Here is a 22,743-nt window from a genome sequence, read left to right as displayed (position 1 = left end):
GGGTTCGATGAGGTTCGCGTTTGCAGTTCATAAATTAATCCATAAACTAAGGTAACTAGACGACTAAATGCTAGGTGTAAAAAGATGGCAATCATTACTCGTAACTAAACTGAAGCTTTGTAAATGGCAAATTAAAGCTTTTACTTCACATTTCATTCAATCGAATACAAATACAAATGGAGGAAATCAGGGGCTGGGACACATTTGATAAATGCTCATTCCAGTTAAATTACTAAATAGTTAAATATCCGTATTTAAATGTTAATTGTGAGTGGGGTGTGTTTGTGAGATAGCTCACTTGTACAACTAAGATAATGAAATTCACTTGCAGTCGGCTGTAAAAGCGCTTTCGAGACCGTTCGCATGAATTGTGTTTGTTTGTTTGTTTTTAAGTATTTTTTTGTTTGTTTAAGAGAAATCATATTTCAGGTACATCACAACTTAAAATTTAAAAAATTAAATGCAATTTTTTAAATGATTTTCAATGTCAAATGCCTAATGCATTCCATATATGGCAAGCAAACATTTTCTAATTTTAAGCGAATAAAATAGAACCGAAACAACACGGCCACATTAACATTTTTCCGCCTGTCCGCGGCGAATCCTCTTCTGCAGAGCTGCCTGCAGCTTTTGTCTCCCAGTTGAGGAGGAGGATCCCTCCTGGCCATGTCGCCAGTACTTGTGTAGGGCCAGCGATCCCAGCGTGTGATAGTTGAAGCTGATGGAGCTGTTCTTTCGCGACTGGTTGCACTTGAGGCAACCCAAGCGCTGCCGCACCATGCGATTGAGGTACTTGTCCCTCAGTAGAGTGACCACCGCCTCGGGCGTCAGGCGGATCTTCTTGGGCTGCGCCTGCTTGCGCGAGCTAGACTTCTTGCTGAAGTCCAGCGGTGCAGCCAGATACTCCTGCTGGCTGGCCGCATCCGCCAGCAGTGGCAACAGGGTGGCCAACTGGTTGAGGGATTTGCGGGAGGCATGCGAGGCGCTGTTACTGTGAGCCGGAGCCGCCTTCTTGGGACTTCGACGCGGTGTGCTGAGATCCAACTGGCGCTTGAGCAGAGATGTCACCGGCGGTGGTGGCTGGACTTTCGGTGCAATAGTCAGAGTAATATCCTCCTTATTGCGCAGATACTCGATGTACTCCTCCGTTTCGCTGAGCAGACGACGCCGCTTGCTCGGCGAAAGGTTCTCAATGTCCAGTTCGGGGTGGCGCTGCTGCTGCTGACCCGTAGTCGTGGCCGTGGGCAAAGCTGCTGCTGCAGCGGCCAGCATCAGAGGCGTCTCTGCCGCGTAGTACTTGTTGATAATGTCCTTGACGTAGTTCTGAAACTGGGTGCCAATGCGATTGAGATTCTGGTACTCCATTTGGGTGAGAAACGGTGTCTGGCCGTTGTTGCCGCTGCCGCCCGGCGGCGATGTTGCTGCTGCTGCTGCAACACTCGCTGCTGCTGCTGCTGCTCCTGGCGACTTGGTCTTGTTGTTCTCCTTGTCATCCTGGCGATGATGGTGAACGGCATTTCTGTGCGATGACTTGTCCTTGTAGTAGTTGTTGTTATTGCTGTTACTATTGTTGTTGTTCAATTTGTACGCGGGAGACGATTTAATAAGCTGCAATCGCTGCTGCTGCTGGCTATGATGTTGCTGATGTGGCTGATGCTGCTGCTGGTTCTCTTGGTCCTCGTCGTTGTCGTTGTCGTTCTCGACCTTGATCTTCCGTTTGCTGGCCAGCAGCTCGATGGCCGTCTGCTCGTAGTTGGCCGCCTCTAGAAATGCCGTTGCCATCATCGCCTTGGTGGGCACCATGTCCTTGCCGTCCATCTCCTCCAGCTTGACGGCATGACGCGATAGCTTCAGCGGCGATGTGGCGCTCATGTTGAACTCATCGCCGGAGAAGCTCGACGAGGAGGCGGACGATGGTGTATTCTCGTCATCCTCGCCGGTGGAATGTTGTCGCGCCCGCATGCCGAACTTCTGGCGCTGGGAACCGGAAACGGAGCCGGCGGAACCGCCGCCCATGCTGCTCAGGCTGTATAGCAGTGCAGCAGCCTCTCGTGTCGTCCATTGCGAAGGCAGTTTATTGTTAAACAGGAGTTGATGATTGGCTGGTATTTTCAACTCGTGCACGCCTCCCGCCTTATGAAAATCCTGAGCGACCGAAGCGGTGTTGCGACTAATGGCGTCCATTTTCAGCAGACTGTAAGGATAAGCAAATGGAAGTGGGTTAGATTATTAAAGAATTGGGTACGATATTGGTGATTAAACAAAGGACAACAAATCAGGTGGCAAATAAACAGCAATTGGAGGTGAAAATCAGGGCAAAAACCAAAGATAAATTAGAAAACGATTAACAGTTTTTCGGGCCATATTTACAAATATGAAAAACCATGTTGACTGGGCATATATAAATCGAAACTCTTGAGGAAAATGCAAAACATTTAACAACAAACAGTGCGATCTGATACAGATAAAGTAAAGGGTGAAACAAGCGGTGTAAAAATGTAAAATTATTGGAACAAAGAAAACACAACAATAGGTTAATAGTTATGTTTTAATAATAATGAAATTAAAATTGATCAAGAAACAAGGGATTTGCAAGGAACGGGTGTAAGGAACAACACAAGCGATATTTTGTGGATATCTTTTCAAAGAAAGAATAACCATATTGGTGGTGAAATAGAAAAATAAACTTAAACAGCACAAAGTGTATGTAATATAATGATACATCATATACAAAATTAGCAAAAACGAAATCAAAGAAACCGAGTGAAAACCAACGAAAACTCAATGGATCTGGGGTATATTGGTTATGCAAATACCGCGCATAGTCCTCCGGATCGCTGCCCTCGGCCTCGAGGTACTGAAACAATCGCTCCGAGCCGCGCTTCTGCGTGGCCGCATTCGGCAATCCGCCGGTGAGCAGATCGTGCGGCGGTATGAGCGACCCGTTGGCGCTCAGCCGCCAGCCGACCATCGACGAGGGATTCACGATGATCTCCTGGAGCGGTCCGCCGCCGGAAATGTTGCCGCTTATGCCACCGCCACCGCCGCCTCCGCCGCCGCCGGCCACGCCCTCATTGGTGGTGGTGGTGTAGATGGTCACGGCACCGCCGCCTCCATTCGCATTCCCCACATTGCCACTGGACGAGCTAACCGAAATGGTGGTGAAGTGGTGGTCGGTGGTGATGATGTGGAGATGTGGTGATCATGGTTGGGATGTCGTGGGAATCGAGAGTCGAGAGAACGAGAGAACGAGGGTAGTAACTAGAGTTAGGAACGTTGTGCGCGCTCGGTTGGGTTTTTTTTTTGGTTTTTGTTTTTGGGGATGTTGGTGTTGTTTGTTTTCGGGAGGGGTTTTTGGTTTGTTTTTTTTTTTTTTTAATGGGGCAGGGCGGTCTGAGAATGTTACCCAAAAGCATTGCCGGCATAGGTGTTCAGCTGGTTGTTGGCCACCAGGCTGTTGCCAATGGTTCGCAGCACATTGAGGTTCTGGCTGTGGCTGTGGCCTCCGGCATTGGCATTGTTGTTGCCATTGCCATTGCCGCCGCCGTTGCCGTTGCCGTTGCTATTGCCGTTGCTGCTGCCGCCGCTCTGGTTGCCGTTGCCGCTGCGCGCCGGCCGATTATCGTGCGGACTGATCAGATCAGGGTATATTTGGTCGGATATATAGAGAACGTCCGGGGGTTTTGGGGGGTGGTGGCGAGAGAAGTGGGGCGAAAGAGAGTTCAAAAGCTGTTTAGAGTTTTTCGTAATTCCCGGGGCAAACGAAAGGGACAGGCTAGATTCGGGCATCCGAAGCTGTGAATACCCTTGCAGATGGATAAATCCCATGACGTATAAGGTAATCGGATTAAGTTCGAATTAGACAGAACTTTGTATAAAATAGAAATAAAAAAGGTACGTATCTATCTCTATTATAACATAGAAATCCGTAACGATTGTTTCACATTTTTGCATACAACTTCATGGTATACATATACTCTCAGCGGACAAACGGAATCAAGATCATAGTTTTTTACACAATTCCCTGCAAGGGTTAAGGGAGGGATCTCTATATGTGGCGAATACTTACTGCACATCGCTCATGTGAGCCTGGTACTCCTCCTGCGTGTCCGCCAGATAGGAGCACTTGCTGCAGGCGCGTTTGTTGTGCACTTTGAGCACGTGTGTGGCTAGGCGCTCGGATCGCGCCGCCTTGTAATCGCAGAGCAGACAGACGAAGGGCTTTGTGTGCGTGTTGAGATGCCGCTTCAGGCCCCACTTATCCGCTCCGGACCACGGGCAGTAGCAGCAGGTGAAGCGCTTCTCCCGCTTCGGCTTCAGCAGACCAGAGTTGCTGCCACCGTTTCCGGTGCCGCCATGACTGCCACTGCTGCCGGAACTCGAACTGGCCACCGGCTGCTGCATCACGCCCACATGCAGGGGCAAGACCACGCCGCCGCCATCGTCCAGTTTCTCCTGCTTGAGCTGGGCCAGCGGCATGTCCGTTGCCGAGGCCACCGCCTCGATCGTCTCCACGATGCTCATACTGGTCGAGGTGGGATGTCGTTGGGCCTCCAAGAAGGCGTTGTCTATGTTCACGCCTGCCGAGTTAATGGTAACGTTGCCGCGACCGCCGGAGTGATGAGATCCACTGCCCGAAGATCCGCTGCCCGAGGAGCCACTGCCCGCCGAAATATGCCTACGGGTCTTGTTGATGTCGTACTGCAGCTCGCGATGCATGCGTAGGAAGTGCTTCTTGACATGATCGGCTCGGTTGAACTGCTTGAGGCAGGCGTAGCACTGGAAGGGCTTCTCGTCCTTGTGGATGTTCTCGTGCCGAGTGTACAGATCCCGCCTATCCGTGGAGTACGGACAGTGGGTGCAGGCGTACCGCTTCTGGATGTGCACTCCATTCGCGGCAGCGGCGGCTGCTGCCGCTTGAGCGGCCTTCTTGCGTCCGCCTCCTCCGCCGGAGGAACTGGTGCTGCCGCCACTACTGTTGCTGGGCGCTGAGGTGGGTGTGGATTGGGCCAGGTTCTGAGCCGCATTGGCCGATGTCGAGGGGCTGGCATAGATCAACTCAGCCGCATGCTCCTGACGGTGTTTTCTATAAGAAAAATTTTAAATTTCCAGAGTTAGTAACACTCATTAACAAACACAAATCATTATTTTGAGGAGATTAATCTCTATGGATTCTTACTTGGACTTGGGTGTGCTCTGATGCGGCTGTTGTTGCTGCTGCTGCTGTTGGTTGACGTGAGCGTAGCTCTGGAGCTTTCCGCCTGAGGTCCACTGTACGAGTTGTGGTTCCGCGGCCGCTGCCGCCACCAGACCCGATCCGTCCTGCGCCCAACGCTGCTGCTGCTCGCCGGCCTTCAGCAGACCCGCCTGGCCCGCTGCAAAGCCGTTCTGCATCAGGGCCGCCAGCCCAAAGGCGGTGCTCAGGTGATCCTCGGACTTAAAGCCACCGACGGCCGCCACACTGGGTGCCGGCACCACAGTCGCCCCACTGCTGGCCGTCACCACAACGGAGTTGCCCGACTCCGCTTGCTGCTGCTGCTGCTGTTGTTGCTGGATTACATTGGCCTGGGTGGTGGCCACGTTGTTGCCGGAGGCGCCTGCCGCACTGGACTCGTACTCAATGCTGGGCGCTGCCGAGCGATCGAGTTGTTGCTGAAGGGAGAAGAGAAGAGGGAGTTAGTAAAATAACCATTTTCGGTAAGACTAGAAAATATAGATAATCTCTAGGTAACATTTAGATCATTTTGGAGATCATATAGTACATTACAATACAGGGAAACGGAAAATGATCTAGAGAATATATGATTTAAACATAGATCTTGGGCTTTATGGGGTACTACGGATTTGCAGTTACAATCTTTTCAGTTTATTTTACAATCATGCAATGTACATATTATCTGAAAATCAATCTTTATTCTTAGGAATTCTTTTAGGTGACTTAAACATAGATCTTGAGCTTTATAGGGTACAATGGAATTGTATTTGCTAGCTCTTAAGTTACTTTTATAATCATTCACACTGAAGAATGATATTACATTTAAATATCATATTATCTTAAAAACATTTTATAGTTCTTGGCATTCTTTTAAGTGATTTGAACATAGATCTTGAGATTTATAGGGTATTTATAGGGATTTGTATTTTGATCTTTTGAGTTTATTTTAGAATCGTTCTACGTGCTATAATGTACATATTGTCTTAAAATCAATCTATATTCTTAGGCATTCTTTTCAAATGAGGACAGCCCGCTTACCAGGTTCGTGAAGGAGCGCTGCTCGCCCTCGGGCACCGCTGTTGGCCCGCTGGTGGCCACCTGAGCCACCGGCGTGCCGAGCGTGTGCAAACCGTTTCCGGTCTCCTCGCCGTACAATTTGCGTGTGATTTCCTTGAACATATCTTCGTATGTCGCCTCCACATTGGAGGATTGTCCGCTCGCTGCTGGATGGCCGCCGTTCACTGGTATTAGTGTGGCCATTGCAGGTGCTTCACGTTGCCGTCGGCCTTGGCTAGCGGGCGTGCTGCTGCTGCTGCTTTCAGGGGGCGGAGGCTGCTGCTCTTGCTGTTGCCTCCACGTCCACTCGCCGAGAACTACAAAGTAGCAGAGAAAGAGAACGGAAATACTTGAGTAAACGAGCAGTATATTTTTTGCTTTTATATTATTAAAGCTCTTATCTTAAATATAATCTCAAATCCAATATTCAAGAAATCGCCCAATCGGCAATATCCATATCAATAAGTTCTTAGTTCAACATTATTTTTAAAAACAGAAAAAACTGATCTGATAGATCTGATCCGTTTTCTAAACCCAGTATTATTTTAAAAACCTTTATATATTCGGTAAGTTGATCCAGTTAAGTTCCCTGCTCTATAAGGATTTCATATACTTAGAAAACCAAACGAACCTTGCGAAAGAGACTTTGTGTAGGAAGGGGGCTTAGTAAGTTCATCTATCTTAGAGCCACATCCGGTACCGAAATACCAAGCGCCTCCCGTCGACAACGTCACTTGTGGGAAACGAGTGCTGACACATCCAACTCTGATTTAATGGGAAGCGGGGCGCAGTGGCGGGCGGAGAGGGGGTGGTACCGGTCTGCCTTGGGGGCGCTTGCGTGGGGGGTTTTGCTTTTGGTTTCGGTTGGGGATTGGGCTTGAACTCGGGCTTGGGTTTCGATTTGACGTCGGCACAGCATCGCTGAGTCAGCCAAACAGCGCTTTTGAGCGCGCTTTTTGTTTACGAATCTCCGATTTTTGGACCACCGATGTCGGGTGTCAGGTCACAAAAGTTAGGAAAACGTTTTGGTTCAAGTGGTTGTAAAAATTTTATAGGCTAGAATGTTTTCAAATCCAACACGGATTTGATTTTCAAGCATTCCTCAATGAAGAACAAATAAATAATGAAACTGAAATAATAAACATTTTTAAGGAATCTTGTTTGTTCTTAATACAAAATCCTGTAAAAGGTTAGGTTTCTTGAAAATTTTTATGATTATGATGATCGAAATAAGTGTAATATCCCATTATATAAAATAATGACCCAATAAAACAAATAAAATGACAAAATCATCGCCTGAACAAGTTATTTAATGCACGAAAACACTCACACTCTCGGCTCTTTTTTGGGTTCCCAGCTGCATATATTAATAAATTTACCACCTTTACGTGCCCAACTAACGAACCAACCCAAAAACCCATTGATCGCCTTCCTCCCGACGGGTTTATCATCATCATCTTCATCACCAGCCCAGCATCATCCTCATAGAAAGACAAATTGCCAACGATCGAGGCAATTTTTTTGGCGGTGCTTTTGTTCTGCGGGCGGTGGGTGTGGGTTGTGCTAGATGTCCCACCCTCTTTCATTGCACTGAGAAAAAGTCTGATCATATTTGCTTCTCAACATTTTTGCAAAGTCTTCATAATATTTTTATAGAGGTATTTTAAATGGGAAAGGAAATACCAATTCTGAAAATTTCTAAAATATTTTACATTATCATTGGAACCTGGAATATTATACTCATTTTATTTATCGGATATAATAGACTTTTAATAAAAATCCAATAACTTAGTTAAATAAACTTTGCAGACATTTTTCTCTGTGCTTATTTTTCTTGGCCACATGTTGCTGCGCCCTGCTTTTTTTTTAGAAGAAACGTTTTTTCTGCCACTTTGTGGCGACAAAATCGACTGTTTGGTTTGCTGCTGGGCCCTGGGCACGTTCTATGGCCCAGCGCCAACGGCTGCGCCCACCCACACACCCAGACACCCACTGGTGGCCCCAACCCAAGTCGCCCCGCTACCAAGTCCCCAGACCAGACCACCAGACCACCACCCAAACACCCACACACCCATGACCGTTCCCAGTCCCGGTCCCGAGATCCGTTCCGATACGATCCGAACCGATCCAATCCGATCCGATCCACACAGCCTGTTTCTGTCTTCTCTTTTCAGTTCATATTTCGTATCTGAGTTTTGCATATTTGATTTTTATGCTTCGTGTGCTTTTTACAGTGGGGTGTTGCTGGTGTTTTCTGCCTCCATGGGGGCGTTTGTTGTTGTTGTTGGTGGTGTTGCGTTCGTTGTTTGTTTAAGTTCGAGTGTTTCGGGAGGTCTGGGGGTCTGGGGCTCTGCGGCTCGGTTCGGTTCGGGGATCTCGGGGCGCTGCCCTAATCTGCTGGCCTGGCCTCACTCGGTTCTCTGCGTGTGGTTTTTCAAGCCAAGGGCATGTCTTTGTTGTTGCCGTTGTAGTGGTTGCCGCTTGACTTTGGCCACGCTCTCAAGATCATGCCGCACCATAACCTCCATTTCGTATATGGGGTTTCGAGAGGAAGGAAAGTGCAAGTGTGGGGTTGCAAACCAGTTTTGCACTACAATGCGAAGGATACAGAAATTACTTCCCCTAGCTATAGCTATATTTATACTCTAAATATTTAGTGTTAAGGTCTAAGAAACGTAGTTTTCATAACATGCCAAACTTTAAAAATTACATTTTTCGGGATAATAAAAAGGTATACTTGTAGAGTATATTGGAATAAACCTGCATATCTTAATTATTCTTGATACTCCATACCAAAGATTATCATATTATTAATTATTAATTTATTAATTTTTAATAAAATACTTAAAATTAAAATAAAAATTAAAAAAGTATAAAGGGATTTAAAAAATCACTTCAATATATCCTCTAATAATATGATTATTAATTTTTAATAAAATACTTTTATCTCTTAAGATTTCTTCATTTCGAGGATAGAAATGATCGGAATCTTTTCAATTTACTGGTTTCATTTTTTCCACTAAGATCTAGTTAGTCGAGTATGGTTACATTTCCAACCGCTCCCAAGATTTCTATCAATTTGCCCAACCCCACCGCCGCCCCCTGAATTTGATAAGCCGCCGCCGAGGGGTCAACTGTTGTGGGCGAGACACAACACTATATAAAAAACATAAAACAAAAAACAGCGGAAAGTGTCATGCGTTGCCAACAGCAAAAGCGCGCGTGTGGGTGCTGTGCCTCCCCCTTTTCTGCTTTTTCTGCTGCTGCTGCTGGCAGCAACAACAACATCCGCTTTGCTAATAACAGACGGCAGCAAAAAAAAACCCAACAACAACGGGAGTGGGCTGAAAATGGGCGCGCAAGCCAGCAACAAAATCAATTTACAACAACAACAACAACACACCACGCGCACATCAGAACAGCGATCAGTCGACGTCGACGTCGGCAGCGCCGCAGGCAGCGCAGTCGACGCCAATTTGTGGTGGGTGTGCAAACAGACGCCAACTTGGGGGAGTTGTGAGAGCAAGAGAGAGAGAGCGAAAGAGCGGCAGGGAAACCGGTTGGGCAGCTGAAAAATGCCGGTTGGGGGAATTTTCGCTGCTTTGGCTCTCACGTAATAAGTGAGAGCGCGCTTGATCGACGTTTCTCCCGCCCTCTCTCCATTTCACTTGGCAGATGTCGCATTTTCGCAGATGCCGGGCAACTGTTAACGGTAAACGCATTATTGCCTCTCCCCCTTATTTTGGGGGGCTAGTGGGGTGTTTTTTGTTGTATCTTTTTCGGGGTTTTCGGGTTTTTGCAATAATTATTTAAAGCCTAGGTTAATCAAAAGTTATTGCCTGTATTCGAGGGCGGTCATCAAAGTGCAAATTATAAAATACACAGATATACGCAGTTACAGTGGTGATTCACTAAATTGAATTGAGAGGAGAAGTAGGGTGCAATTTCTTAAATTTAAAAACATTTCAAATCTTTTTTGGGTAATTTTGAAACCTTAGAAATTTTATAGGACGATAGAAAAATCTTGCAAGGCGATTATAATTCCCATTAGATTAATCAGTGAGGAACATGAGTTAGTTAAGCTTAGATTACTGAAACCCTAATTATAATAAATATAGTTCAAAGAACTTCTATAAATTTGAAATAAGGTTTATCTTTGTCATATTTCAAATGATTAAGCAATTTTAAAAATTATGATTATTGATAAAATACTTTAATTTACGAGTTGGTTTTAAAAATGCCCATATCTTTCGGATTTTTGGCAAGTTAGAGCTGCTGAAGTTGGCCTGTAGAGTTATACACACAACTTTTAACACCCGTGGGTTGGGCCAAGCGATCTGGCAATCTGGCGACCTGGCAGCTCAGGGTGAGCCACAACATTTACTTGTTGTTGCGGTGAAAGGCCACAAGCGCGACCGCTGAGGGGGGCGGTCCGGTGGGAGGGGGCCCACGGGATGGGGGCGGAGTACCAGCAGTGTACGAAGCCACCAGCTAATGACATGTTAACGCCACAATCCCTCCGCTCGGCCACCCTCTTCCTCGTTACCCCCCTCGCACCCCTTGGTAAACCCAACTTGGCGAGCGACCAGCACGCAGTTATTAAAAAACGCTTTGGCCGATGACGCACAGTGGGACGGGTGGAGCTGCACGGGGAAGTTATTCGCATCCCGGTGCAGCCGTCAATTATTCAATCGTTTGGAAGTGGGAATTTTCCTGAAAACAATTACCATAAGTCAAAATCCTACGAACTGGGCTCGAATCGCAAGTGCAATTATAGATGTTCAACTGTTTAGAACTCATTTTATTACATACGTTCTAAGGAATTTTATTTAAGACTCAGTCAAGTTAAAAATAAATTTTTTTTAATGATTTGGTTAAATTGTATAAAACCACAAAAGTATTTCGGTATGAACTAGAATTTTTTTATTTCAAAGTAAGTGTAGAAAAGGGGGCTTAAATGAATAAATTATCATTCTAACTTTTGCAACGGAAGAAAACCACCCACTGTGCCATTAGTATTTGGCAGCAACAACTAATCATCCAAGTGGGTGGGTGTCTGGCAACATGGCACCACCACATATCCAACTGACCGCAGCTGTCCCAATGATCCAACCGAATCCACCGACAACGAAATAAAATCGAAGATTTTATATGCGAGCCAAATTAACACCGAACAGCAAAGACCCCAACAAAAGCTAAAGCCACGGCGACGGCCAACGGTATTCTCACTGATTATTTCAGCTTCCCTCGCCTTCCAACGCCCACAATCTCAAAAATCGACGGCGACAGCGACGCAGGCGCAGCTGGGTGGGTAAAGTTGGAGGGGGGATTCATGGGGGTTACGAGGGGGTGGCGAGTGGGTGGGTCTCTGGGATGAGGCGAGGTGAGCTAAGCATGTGTGGGCCGCAGCTGTTGTCATCGATTGCACTCGTTGGCCAATTCGCTGCGTGGGTCAATGTTTCTTTTCCACGTTTATATTATTTTTTAAGGGGAGGTTCAAGCTTACAAAATAATTTTTAAAACAACTGTTCCTTGTTATAACACTTAAAGACTATTTGTTTCGGTCAGTAAACCTATAATCTCCAACTCATCTTGCTTTCTAAAAAAAAAACCCCATAACTCATCAGTTGTTAAAGTGTCATAGTAAGCAACGTCATTAGTTCTGCCTGGTCTGAAACATCATTATTAAAATCTCAGAGATATTCCTAATACCGACTATATTTTGACTATTTCAATAAGATATATTTCGACAAACCTTGTTAATGGGTTTCGAAATGGTGTCAGTAGGCCAAAGTAGGATGTCTTTTCATCAGATTGAAATCTATTTCCAAACCTTAAAACCTTTAAGTTAAGATATGCATGCATTCTGCATATAACACCATGTTCTTGAACCCACAACCCCCTATAGTATTTCAACAAATGCCTTCACATCTCCCCTTGAGAAATTGAATTGTATCTTAAGGGAGCACGTTTTCCTCAACACTTCCTTTCCCATTCCCATGGTGGCATATCCTTGGGTTAATGGGGCTACCGGCAAACAAAGGACAGCAGCTATAGCGACATGTATATGGGCGGCAGGTGGTACTTTTTGTGGCCACGATGCGATGATGGCAGCTGCTGCGCTGTTTCTTCTTTATTTTTCTGTTTTTTTTTTTTGGCGTCTTCTCTTTGAGCTTGTTTTTAGGTTTTTGAGGCGGATGGCCAAGCCAGCAGACAACAAAAGCAATTTGCTTTTGGCCCAAAGTCTTCGGAGCTGGTTTCGTTGGTTGCTTCATTCCAATTTTTTGGGTGGCTCATCTGTGCTGGTGGTGGGCGTTCGACGGCTTCAAGGGCAGGCCCAGAAACGAGTCAGCGACCATAGCTTTTGGCTATGATTGCCCGCCTTTACCTTCTCCTCATCTTTTGCGGCGGCGGCATAGGCAGCTGTTGGCAGGTGCGCGCCCTCATAAAATGGCCAGCAAGCCAGCAAAAAAAAAAATGTAAAGAAAAAGAAAACAAATTCACAAGATACAGAAATGCAGGCGCAGACGTTGCACATGTTCGCCTGTCCTTCGTCTTGAGGACGGGGTCCTGAGACCTAAGTCCGAGCCGTGTCAGTTGCACCCTCCCTGATCTTGCTTCTGCTCCTTTTCTGGTGAAATCTTTGCCGCATGCAACATGTGCTCGGTGTCCGATCATCCATGGGGTAGCAATTTGTGCCATGTTTTCCATTCCCTTTTTAGGGGTGGTTTCTCGTCTTTCTCAACTGCAATCCCAACCGACAACCTGCTGCCCAGAGTAGAGATCATTTTTAGGGTTGCCCCGTTGGGCTGCAGGTTGCAGCTGCCATTTGCCGCCGGTGGTTGGGGTGGTCGAGGGGATGGTTTCGGCGGGGTGGAGTGGGGTTTAAGTGCCGATCCTGTTGCTTTTGTTGCGGACCAACGGATGCGATCCTCGAGAGGAGGAGGAGTAGAAGGAGGTTCCAGAATACATACATTCGAGCATGATAAATGGATTTGTATTCGGAATTTCGAGAGTGGTAATGCATTTATGTGTGACTTTCTAGTTGATTTTACACGTAAATAAGATATCAATTATTATTTCACTCTACATTCCTTCCAAAAACTTAATTTCCAACAATTTGTACTCGAGTTTCATTCATGGCACACAATCGTTCATAGATGAGAGATCCCGATCCCGATCCCTATCTATATAGGGCTCCTACGTACTCCCTCCCCTTTCTGGAGTGGCGATCGGGTTGAAAGCTTTAGCTCGTCGTCAGCAAATGACTGCGCTTCCTTCGCCCCAAAGCCATTTGGGTTTCGTGTTGTACTCTTTGGGTTATCATATGAACAAATGGATTTCCGAGAAACCACCTACCTACACACGAGAAATGCCACAGCCCAAGCTGCCGCCACCATCATCATCCCATATCCCATCCCATCCCATGCCATGCCATACCATACCATAACCGTACCATCCCAATCCATGGGCCAGCCTATCCGTATACATGTACAACACATATACCCAAGACAACCCAACCCAAAACTGAAAACCCCGCGCTGAAATGTTGACGCTGGACGCCTCTTGAGAGCCACAACAACAACCACATGCACAGCAGCAGGCAATCAGAAGAGCAGTGTGGGTGGGGGAGGAGTACGGCTACGGGTACCAGGAGGTAGAAGTGGGAGGTGGAGGTGAGGAGACAGACCCAGACCCATAATGAAATTTCACAACAACCTTCAAGCAGACATCGTCGCCGTCTGTCGTGCTCTTCCTCTTTGCCACCATCATTTTCTGTTTTTTTTTTCCATTTTTTGGTTGGTTTCGTTGAATATTGAAAAACGGTCGAAACGGTTGGGGTTTTTTAGGCAAATTGTAGTAGGAGGAGTGGTTGTTTGGTGGTGGTGGTGGTGCCATAGAATGAGCCAGCGAAACGAAGATAATGATGATCGCCGGGCACAAAAGCAAAAACGAGACCAACCAAAACTCAAGTCGCCCAAAAGATTTTCGGGCCGAGTTTTGGGCCAACAAAAGAAATGAAGACGATGTGAGTAAGTCTACCGAACCCCCCTCCACCCTGGTATTCTTCATCCTCCTGCCCCCCCCTCGAATACACCCCACCCACAAAGCGAACAAAGAAGCGAGAGATGCGAGATGTACACATAAGAAATTGGAATGGGTCCTACGCAATGGGGTGGCTGTGCTGCGAAAGGGGACGAACTCTCCGATTCCGACTCATCGGAATCATCCGAATCCAAATCGAACTGACTGACGCCAACAGGTAAAAAGTAGAAACCTTGAAAGCCGCAAAACAAACAGCTGCTGTATAGAGCGGGAGGGAGAAAACAGGTAAGCGAGGACCGAGAGGGCAGGTAACTTTCGGGATCGGGGCCTTTTGGCCAGGGGGCGGGTGTAACAGGAAATTCCTATGTGATTTTCGGTGAGATTGCTGCACAAGCTGCCCTCTGCCGCCAACTGGGGTCGCCTCATCGTCGAATCGAATGGGATATAGGATTTAGGGATCGGGAATCGGGATCTGGATCGGTGCAGCGCAACAACCCTCTCTGCGACATGGTCAGGTACCATCATAGCCGCCGCAACCCCTCTTTCTCCCTCCCGTGGGCTGCATAAAATTGCTCTACCACCGACGACGGGAAGTGCGTAATTTATTTTTGCCCTTTTTTTGGGGTCGCTTTTTTCCATGGGAATGTCGAAGTTGAGCGGCGGGGGGAGGAAGCCAAGCGTGGGTTGGCAGCAAAAGAATAGGGGGTCGGGGTAAGATGGCAGATGACTCGATGACAGTCGAGTTCCAGTAATTTCTGAACTCAAGCACTATCAACAAGTATTTATAACTTTTCTTTGATTTTCCAGAAAGTGGGATTTCATGTATTTTAAGGAAATACGCAAAGTTCAGTTTTTTTTTTTATTTTACAGAAATATATCTATGAAAACTCTGACTAAGATCATAATATCTAAAAAATGTGTTTGTTAAAAAAAAAATTTTAATTAAATTTTTTAGTGTTTAGCATTTATCAATTTTTTGTTAGATGCCAGTAATACTTGCATTGATAAGTGTGAAAAACAACTTATTCCAGAATATTATACAGAGATCGTACTGTAAGTGATTTCCCCCTAAGGGAATGGGAAGTTTTTCTACGCCAACCCTTTTCCCAACCGATCGTTCCAATGACAACTCCTTGGAAGGCGAGCCAACAACGAAGATGAGTCCATAATAAACAAGCAAATAATAGAGGGCGACTGTCAGTGGGGGCGGCATCTCAGCGAAGAGGGGGAGAAGCCAGAGGAGGCGGAGTAGGTTGAATGCAAAAGTTGCTATCGATGGGTGGGTGTAAAAAATTCATCAGAATGCAAAGGAGAGTGTGGGAGAGGCAGACGAAGTGATAAAGCAGCGGGACAGGGAGAGGGCGAAAGCCACGCCAAAATGAGAACCTACAAGAAATCACCATTTGAAACAGCGGGCGTCGCGACGGTCAGTCGCCTCCCTCCACTCCCCTCTCTTCTTTTTCCACCTCCTGCGCAACAGGGTGAAAGGGAAAGGAAGAGGAACATGTGACAAAGCAGAACGAATAGAGGAGGAGAGAGCATGTGAGTAGGCGGCTTTCCAAGGCAGGCCAGATTTCTCAGAGTGCGAGTGTGTCTGTGTGCGAAGATGATAAGCAGCGGCTGCAAAGAAAGTAGGATAATGAGGGAGGCGGCCGAGGAGGAGGAGGAGGCGCGGGAGGAGGGGGTGTAGGAGCAAGGATTGGTGGTGGGTTTGGGTTTCTTTCGATTTCTTTTCTTTTTTCGAGCCCCTTGCGGCGTCGCATTTGGAATCTTTTGTCTCTTTTTCGGGAAAGGGGTGCCCACCGCTTTTTTCCTCTTCGTTTTTTTGTGGGGCGTTGGAGTGGCTGTTTTTTTTCGGTTTATAATTGGAAATTGGGTAACCGGTTCTGGGCCTAGCTACCTGTGGGTTGTTGGGCTTGTCTCTGCACACGGCCTTCGAGGTGATTTCTCGATGGCTCGCAGATTGTGTGGGTTCGGTTTTGAGTTTTGGGTCTGGCTAATTAATTATATGCACCAAAGTTCCTGGTAAATAATTATTCCCATCTCATTAAAGAGTTAAAAACAATCATATTATACCTTTTTATGTTGGAACACTTTTAGTTGCTTCCAGTTGGCCCTCTGGCCATAGCTCTCCGTTTCAGATTTTTGCCTTCCAGCCGGCTTGTGTTTACTTCCCGGGACAACAGTTACTAATTTCTTCACAATTTGTTCACTTCTGTGTAAATACAGCCGATATGCAACTGAAACGCAAGCACGCACAATCAGCGGGGTTTTTCTATATTTTTTGTAATAAGAACTTGTGCCAAAATTCGCAGGAAACCACGCGTTGCAATGTTTCGAGAAATGCCGCACAAAGTCAGTTCCAAGCACGAATAGAGAGAGAAGCGAGAACGAGCGAACCGAACACCACGAGAAATTCCAACAGACTGAGAGAGATGGAGACAACAGCGATGACGCGCAGCGTCGGGCGCTCTGCTCGGCTCTGCCGGCAATGCCGACGCACAAAGCAGCGCACAGTGGGGCGAATACACCTAGTGGAGGGCATGTTACCCTGAGTGCATTAAAATAACTTTGCTTGCATTTAATTAGCTTAATAATTAATTAATAATTAGTTGGGAAATAGAATAGTATAGTATTCTAAATTGTCTAATGTGGCTAGATGGAGTCATAGAAGCTTGCATTTGTACGATCTTTGCCGAACAAGTCCCCAGAAACATAACTATAACTTGATTCAAACCTTTACTTTTAAATTGCAATACTTATTAATGCTACCTTTAAAATGTAACACCAAGTTTTCTTAACATATTTATTTTATTTTCAAATTATGATTTAGTTGCTTGGTTTTACGATAACCGTGTTCAACGGAGAACTATATAGAACCAAAACATCTAATATCTTATTTTGACCACTGTGCAAGTGGCCACCTTACAAGCGAATGATCGCATAAAAGAGAAATTGCAACAAACAAGCGGCGCGACGGCGTCAGCAGAGGCGTCGGCAGAGGCCCCGGCAGCGTGGCAAGGCAAGCCACCCGCTCATTCAAGTCGTTTGTTGTTGCTTCTGCTCCCTCTCTTCCACTTTTCAGTTATTGTGTGTGGGCCGGCGACGCACAGTGGGAGACGTCATAAAATTAATAAAACAATATTTCTTTAAACTATTTAATTAATTTAAAATTATTTATAAGCTTATGTGAAATATATTATAATATTATTATTTGGTTTACATTTGATTTACATTAAAACATCAAACGAATAGCTCTTGAATAGCATTAGAATACTATTATATGTTGTGTACTTAACTTTAATTTAAGCAAGAACTACAAAACCAAACAGCAGGAAGTGGTGTTATTAGAACCCGAACACAGTCTGGCAGGAAGCAAACATTGAAATTCCTTAAAGTCGCCCACTGTACGACAGCGAGCAGAGAGCGAGAGTGGGAGTGGAAAACGGAATGGGAGAGAGGGGTGAAGAGCGGATCTCCGCGTAGGGTGGTTCAGAGTAGAATTTTCGGACCAGGTCAGTTTGCGTTTGCGACGGCGCAACTTGATTTCGCTGTTGTTGTTGTTGGCTTACGTTTTTTATGCGCCGCTCGGGTTGGTAATGATCTTCGTGCATGTGGGTTGCTATCGTTGTTGTTTTTGTTGTTGTCGGTGGAGGAGGAGGAGGCGACTGTTGCGTTCATTAGCGGGGCCGAGGCTTTTTTGGGTTTGTTATATTGTATACGGCCAGAAGGAGGGCGTGCGATACATGGTCCAGGTAGACACATAACGAAGCCACAGTCTAACTCTCATAACCCGGATTTTAGCTAATTGAAAATGTTTCAAAAGACTAATTTCTTGTTCATTAAATCGAAACCAAGTCAAAAGTTGTAACTTTCCATTAAAACTTTTTTTTTGATAACTTGGATCCTAGATATGTAGCTTGTTTTAGAGTTATTGCTGTTTCATATGCTTAATACCATTTTCAGTTTATGCATTAAATTTAAAAAATTCTATTATCCCAAAAAAAAAAACAAAAATGTTTACCAAATCATCAACTTTTGAGGTCTTACTGTATTTATAAACACATTCACCCACATGACAGACTCAATTGGGTGGCTTTGCCCGTCGATTTTTGGCGTGGGCCGATTTTTAGCAGCATTCGATTTCGGGTTCAAGACTTGCCATTCAACCTTTGCTTGTCTGGCCTATAAATTTGTACTATCTCTGGTACAATACAATTGCCATGCAAATATGCATGACTCATAAATGGGAAACTCCCGGTGCAACAACAACCTCAACTATATAAAGTCAATGAAATTGAAAGTTAAAGGCAATCAATGGACTCTAGTGCATCTTCGTCGCCAAGTTGTTGTTGGTTCAGCAGGTTGCGATGACGCTGATTTTGATCGAACAACTCTTGTATATCCCAAAAGGAAAAAAACGCCAACGATGTTGCAAAAGTGCATATAGGGCCATAAGGTGGAGAAGATGCATTTGGCCAGATAGACCTGGAAATGCGCTGAAATACGGAAGTATTGAAAACAACAAAATTGAAATGGGTCTTAAAGCGGTCCCATGGGAATTTCATGCAAGTTTGAGTTTATTGATCACTTTCATTAGATAACTTAAGTTCTAACATTTTATGCTAAAAGAAATCCTAATTTTAATATTCGAGCATATTAAAAAGGGTTGCTTTAAGTAATGAACACTTTGATAGGATTAAATTAAAGAAAATATTCTATTTACTTTTAAGAATATATCGAAAAAAGCCTAGAATACTTTGGCAAAAACCTTTAATTAATTAAGGTCAAGGTGTTTCAAATACAGCTAGCCATTTCTTCTGTGCAACCAACATGCCTTATTTGTAGGGCAACTGCAAACAGGTTAACCCTCGATATGGAGCACCCTACTTTGCCTTCATTGCGACTCAAGTGGAAGTGGCTGGCCAAGGCGATGATGATGGTGATGATAATGATGATCTCGGATAAAGGAGCTGCCTGGGGACTGGAACCGGTTCGCTAGCAGCCGTCACCGGCCAACATGTGGGCCACCTCGAATCCCCCTGAGAGGTTCTTTCGGAGGCAGAGCTCCCTGGGCCTGGGTGGACCCGTTAGTCCATCCTTGGACCGGTGCAAGCTGTGATATAACCAACGATCCCCGTAATGAGCCAGGCCAATTACAGCAGCACATGGCTTCCTACGGTCAGCAAAACCTGTTGCCCCTGAAGACGAAGCCCTTCTTCGCATTTTGGAGAAAGTCTCAACGCTGGAATAGGGCTTCCCATTTTGGGCGCCACTTGTAAAGAGGAAATCTGCCTGCCCCTTCTCAAAGGGGTCGAAACTCTTGCACTTTGTCACGTCTCATTTAACTTAGGGACCCCGGGGTGGTTGTGCGATCGCTGGTTCCCACTGCAGAGCGCTCTCTCCCACCCTCTATAAACGAATACTATCCCACATCCAAAATGCACAGGGAAAAATAAGGCATTTTTAAGTGTCGTATTAACACAGAACATTTGCATTTGCATTTGTATAAATATTTTCATACATAAAATGTGTTAGACAAAATGTTTTTGAATAGTGATAAGGGGGTGTCGCAAAAATCTCTTGGAACAAAATTAGGGGGAAGACTATGTTTATGCTTCAGTACATTTTCCACGAATTTTGATAGAAGAGATTTCTGTGACACCTTAAATTTTTAAAAATTTTAAAGCCTTACTTACTGGCTCATATACTCGTACTATGAATATTTAACTAATTATGATCTTATGTTACACATCAATATATCCCTTACATTGTTTACGAATACAGTCGATTTTCAACATAATTTAGTTCAAACTATAGATCAAGCAATATGGTTTTTCTCTGTATGGAGACACCCCTTGGAGAGTGGGCGTGGGACACGGCCACGCATGCGCAACTCCCTCCGAACTCCCAACTTCAATCCGCTTTGTCTGAGTGGGTGGGTAGTGTAAATGTGTGTGTTTTCGAGTCTGGGTTTGTTTCAGTACTGGGTTGGGTACAGTCTCCGCTTGGCTTGCCTTGCGGTCGGGTGAGTCACTGGGTCTTGGCCCCTGGGTGATTTTTTCATCATCATCATCGGCGTGGGGAGTGTGAATGAAATGAAGTCAACAGGAAATAGTCAGTTTGTGGCTAAGAATAAATGCAAACGATCGCTACGTTGATTTTATATTACTTTATTCGGGTTCTATTCTTAACAATAAGATCAAAGAATTTAAAAAGTCTGTGGCTGTTATAAATGCATTATATTTAAATTAAGTTAGCGTTAAAAAATCAATAATATATTCGAAAAGAATTGGTAATAAGTTGATTAAGTTCAAAGATATAAGCTTATAGGGCTAACACAGTTTTTTGTGTCAGACTTCAGTTAGAATGTATAGTATAGTTTGTATCTATTTTCCTTCGAAAGCTTTCCAATCTAAAGGAATGTGCATTGCATTTCTTGGCAGTTTCCAGTGTTTTTTCTCGCTAAACTCGAGCTTAAAATCAATTTTTGTCGTCAAGTAAAAAGCAATTAAGCTGTCAGTCTATGTAAGCAGTTTCAAATACACAACTAATTTCTATATATAATCCATGGAGACGCCATCAAACAAAATTCCGTTGCCGGTATTCCCCCTACTCCGTACATAGAATTTATTTATATAGGCTTAATCCCGGGCAAACGCAATTCGAGTGCATACAAATTGCATTTTCCATATAATATATAAATGTATAATTTATGTGCGTGTGAATATATTGTTTTATATGTACATGAATAAAATGCACTTGAATGCAGTTATTTGCATTCTGCAGCAGACATTGCCACCCACAAATTTTCACCATATTGCCCCTGGCAACAAAAAACCACACATTTTTAGTTTCCATTTGAAGCACCATTCCACAATCGGAATTCGTCAAAGGCAAAATAATCAAATACAAATTATATAATGCATACATATACATATATATGCAGTCGCATATGTTGCATAAAAACCAAAACCCCAAAAAACCATATGCAAAACCCCCAACCCCACATAAAATCGAAACGAAAATGCAGCTCTCTCTTTGGAGAGAGCGCAAGCCTGTGCCGTTATTTTCCCAGAGAGATAGAGAGAGAGCGCGAGAGTGAACGAACGGAAGTTGAACTCTCGAAAGTGCAACACAATTCCTTTGCACTTTTTTGACAGGGGGTGTGGGTCGTTTTTTGGGGTGGTGGGTTGGGTGGGGGTGGGTGAATATAACAAAAATTGTTATAGACACAAAATTTATGATGTGCTCCGGCTGGGAAAAACAACCACCCACCCAGAAGCGAGAAACCCAAAAAGGGGGGAGGGCGCCAGTTAGTTTTCAAATGCCAAAACAGTTGAGCTATTGTCGCGAGAGCGGGATAGTAATACCCTTCAAATAGAGAGAGAGAGAGGGTGGGTTTGTGCATTGTTTGGGGGTTGCTATACCGTTGCATAGAGCGCCTGCTCCACACACCAATACCATTTGTTTTTATTCCTCTGTATGCGTGTGTTTGTGTGAAGTATTGATGATGGAAAAATAGAAGTTGGCGCTTTTTAGTTGGGGGTTGCTGCCCCCAGTGGGGTGTTTCTCTGGAAAAAGTGCATACCGAAAAAGTTACGCACACACACACTGACACACACACACAACGCATTGCGGAAAAATCAATAAATCACTTGACTGGGAAAATATTTCCAAAGCTATCCATGAAAATCAATTAGTAGATAGTTTTCTCTGATTAGTTTTTATAGATTAATCTGGAACTTACCAACATGTTAGCGGAGATTTTTGCAGCCAGCCCCGAAGTATGCAACACTTTTACGCCTCTTTTCACAGGGCACACTGTTTGATTGATTTGTTTTTCTTTTCCGCTGGAAATTAAATTACTTCACTGATTTGCTAAATTAATTCTTAGATGCACTTTTTGCGGTTTTCCGTTTTACCGTTAGCAGACCGCGTTTCACAACTAACCTCATCAACACTCACACACCGAATGAGATTTCGTGACTGAATGAATGGTCGCGGAGGAGCGGCTCCTACGGCGATTCTCCGCCACCCACTTTTCGGGGGTGGCTGGGCGGTGAGGGAGGAAAGTATATCCTGTCCCTCCCCCCTTGCTTTTTTGCCGAGTAAATATGTTGTAATATGTAGTGCTGTTGTTGCGCCTGCGATGCGTTGCTTAGTTTGCTGTTGTTGTCGCACCGATTGCCTGTCGCGTAATAATAATACCGCTCCGACGTTGTGCAATTGTGGAAAAAGCTTCCTGTCTGCGCCGCCCTGCCTCTGCTTCTTCTTCTTCCGCCTCTCCGCTTTTCCGCTTTCCACAATTACAAAAAGCGCGCGCATTCCGCAACGCTCCCACGCATAACAAGTGAGTCTTCGGCTCTCTTTGGTTACTCTCTCTTCCGGATTTCTGGCTCTCCGGCTAGTTGACTCATCCCCTG

The 22,743-nt window shown here is 45.1% G+C and overlaps 1 protein-coding gene across 5 annotated transcripts; it reads right to left on the bottom strand.

Annotated features, from left to right (window-relative positions):
• Positions 1-120: 120 nt before the first annotated feature.
• Positions 121-22,504, bottom strand: LOC119549421 (protein charlatan). Of its 5 annotated transcripts, XM_037857498.1 has the most exons (8): positions 22,271-22,504; positions 22,068-22,170; positions 6,254-6,588; positions 5,180-5,652; positions 4,070-5,086; positions 3,407-3,631; positions 2,817-3,146; positions 121-2,194 (listed from the first exon to the last, which is right to left on the bottom strand). In XM_037857498.1, the coding sequence occupies exons 3-8, from the start codon at positions 6,473-6,475 to the stop codon at positions 574-576; spliced, it is 3,888 nt and encodes a 1,295-aa protein (XP_037713426.1). In that variant the 5' UTR covers positions 6,476-6,588; positions 22,068-22,170; positions 22,271-22,504; the 3' UTR covers positions 121-573. The 5 variants fall into 5 exon arrangements, with proteins under 5 accessions (XP_037713426.1, XP_037713425.1, XP_037713428.1 ...); XM_037857497.1 differs by having other exon boundaries at positions 22,068-22,504; XM_037857500.1 differs by having other exon boundaries at positions 2,817-3,137; positions 22,068-22,504.
• Positions 22,505-22,743: the final 239 nt, after the last annotated feature.

The sequence above is a fragment of the Drosophila subpulchrella genome, chromosome 2R, assembly GCF_014743375.2.
Source record: "Drosophila subpulchrella strain 33 F10 #4 breed RU33 chromosome 2R, RU_Dsub_v1.1 Primary Assembly, whole genome shotgun sequence".
Lineage (NCBI taxonomy): Eukaryota > Metazoa > Arthropoda > Insecta > Diptera > Drosophilidae > Drosophila > Drosophila subpulchrella.
This window is presented reverse-complemented; position numbering and strand designations above follow the sequence as displayed.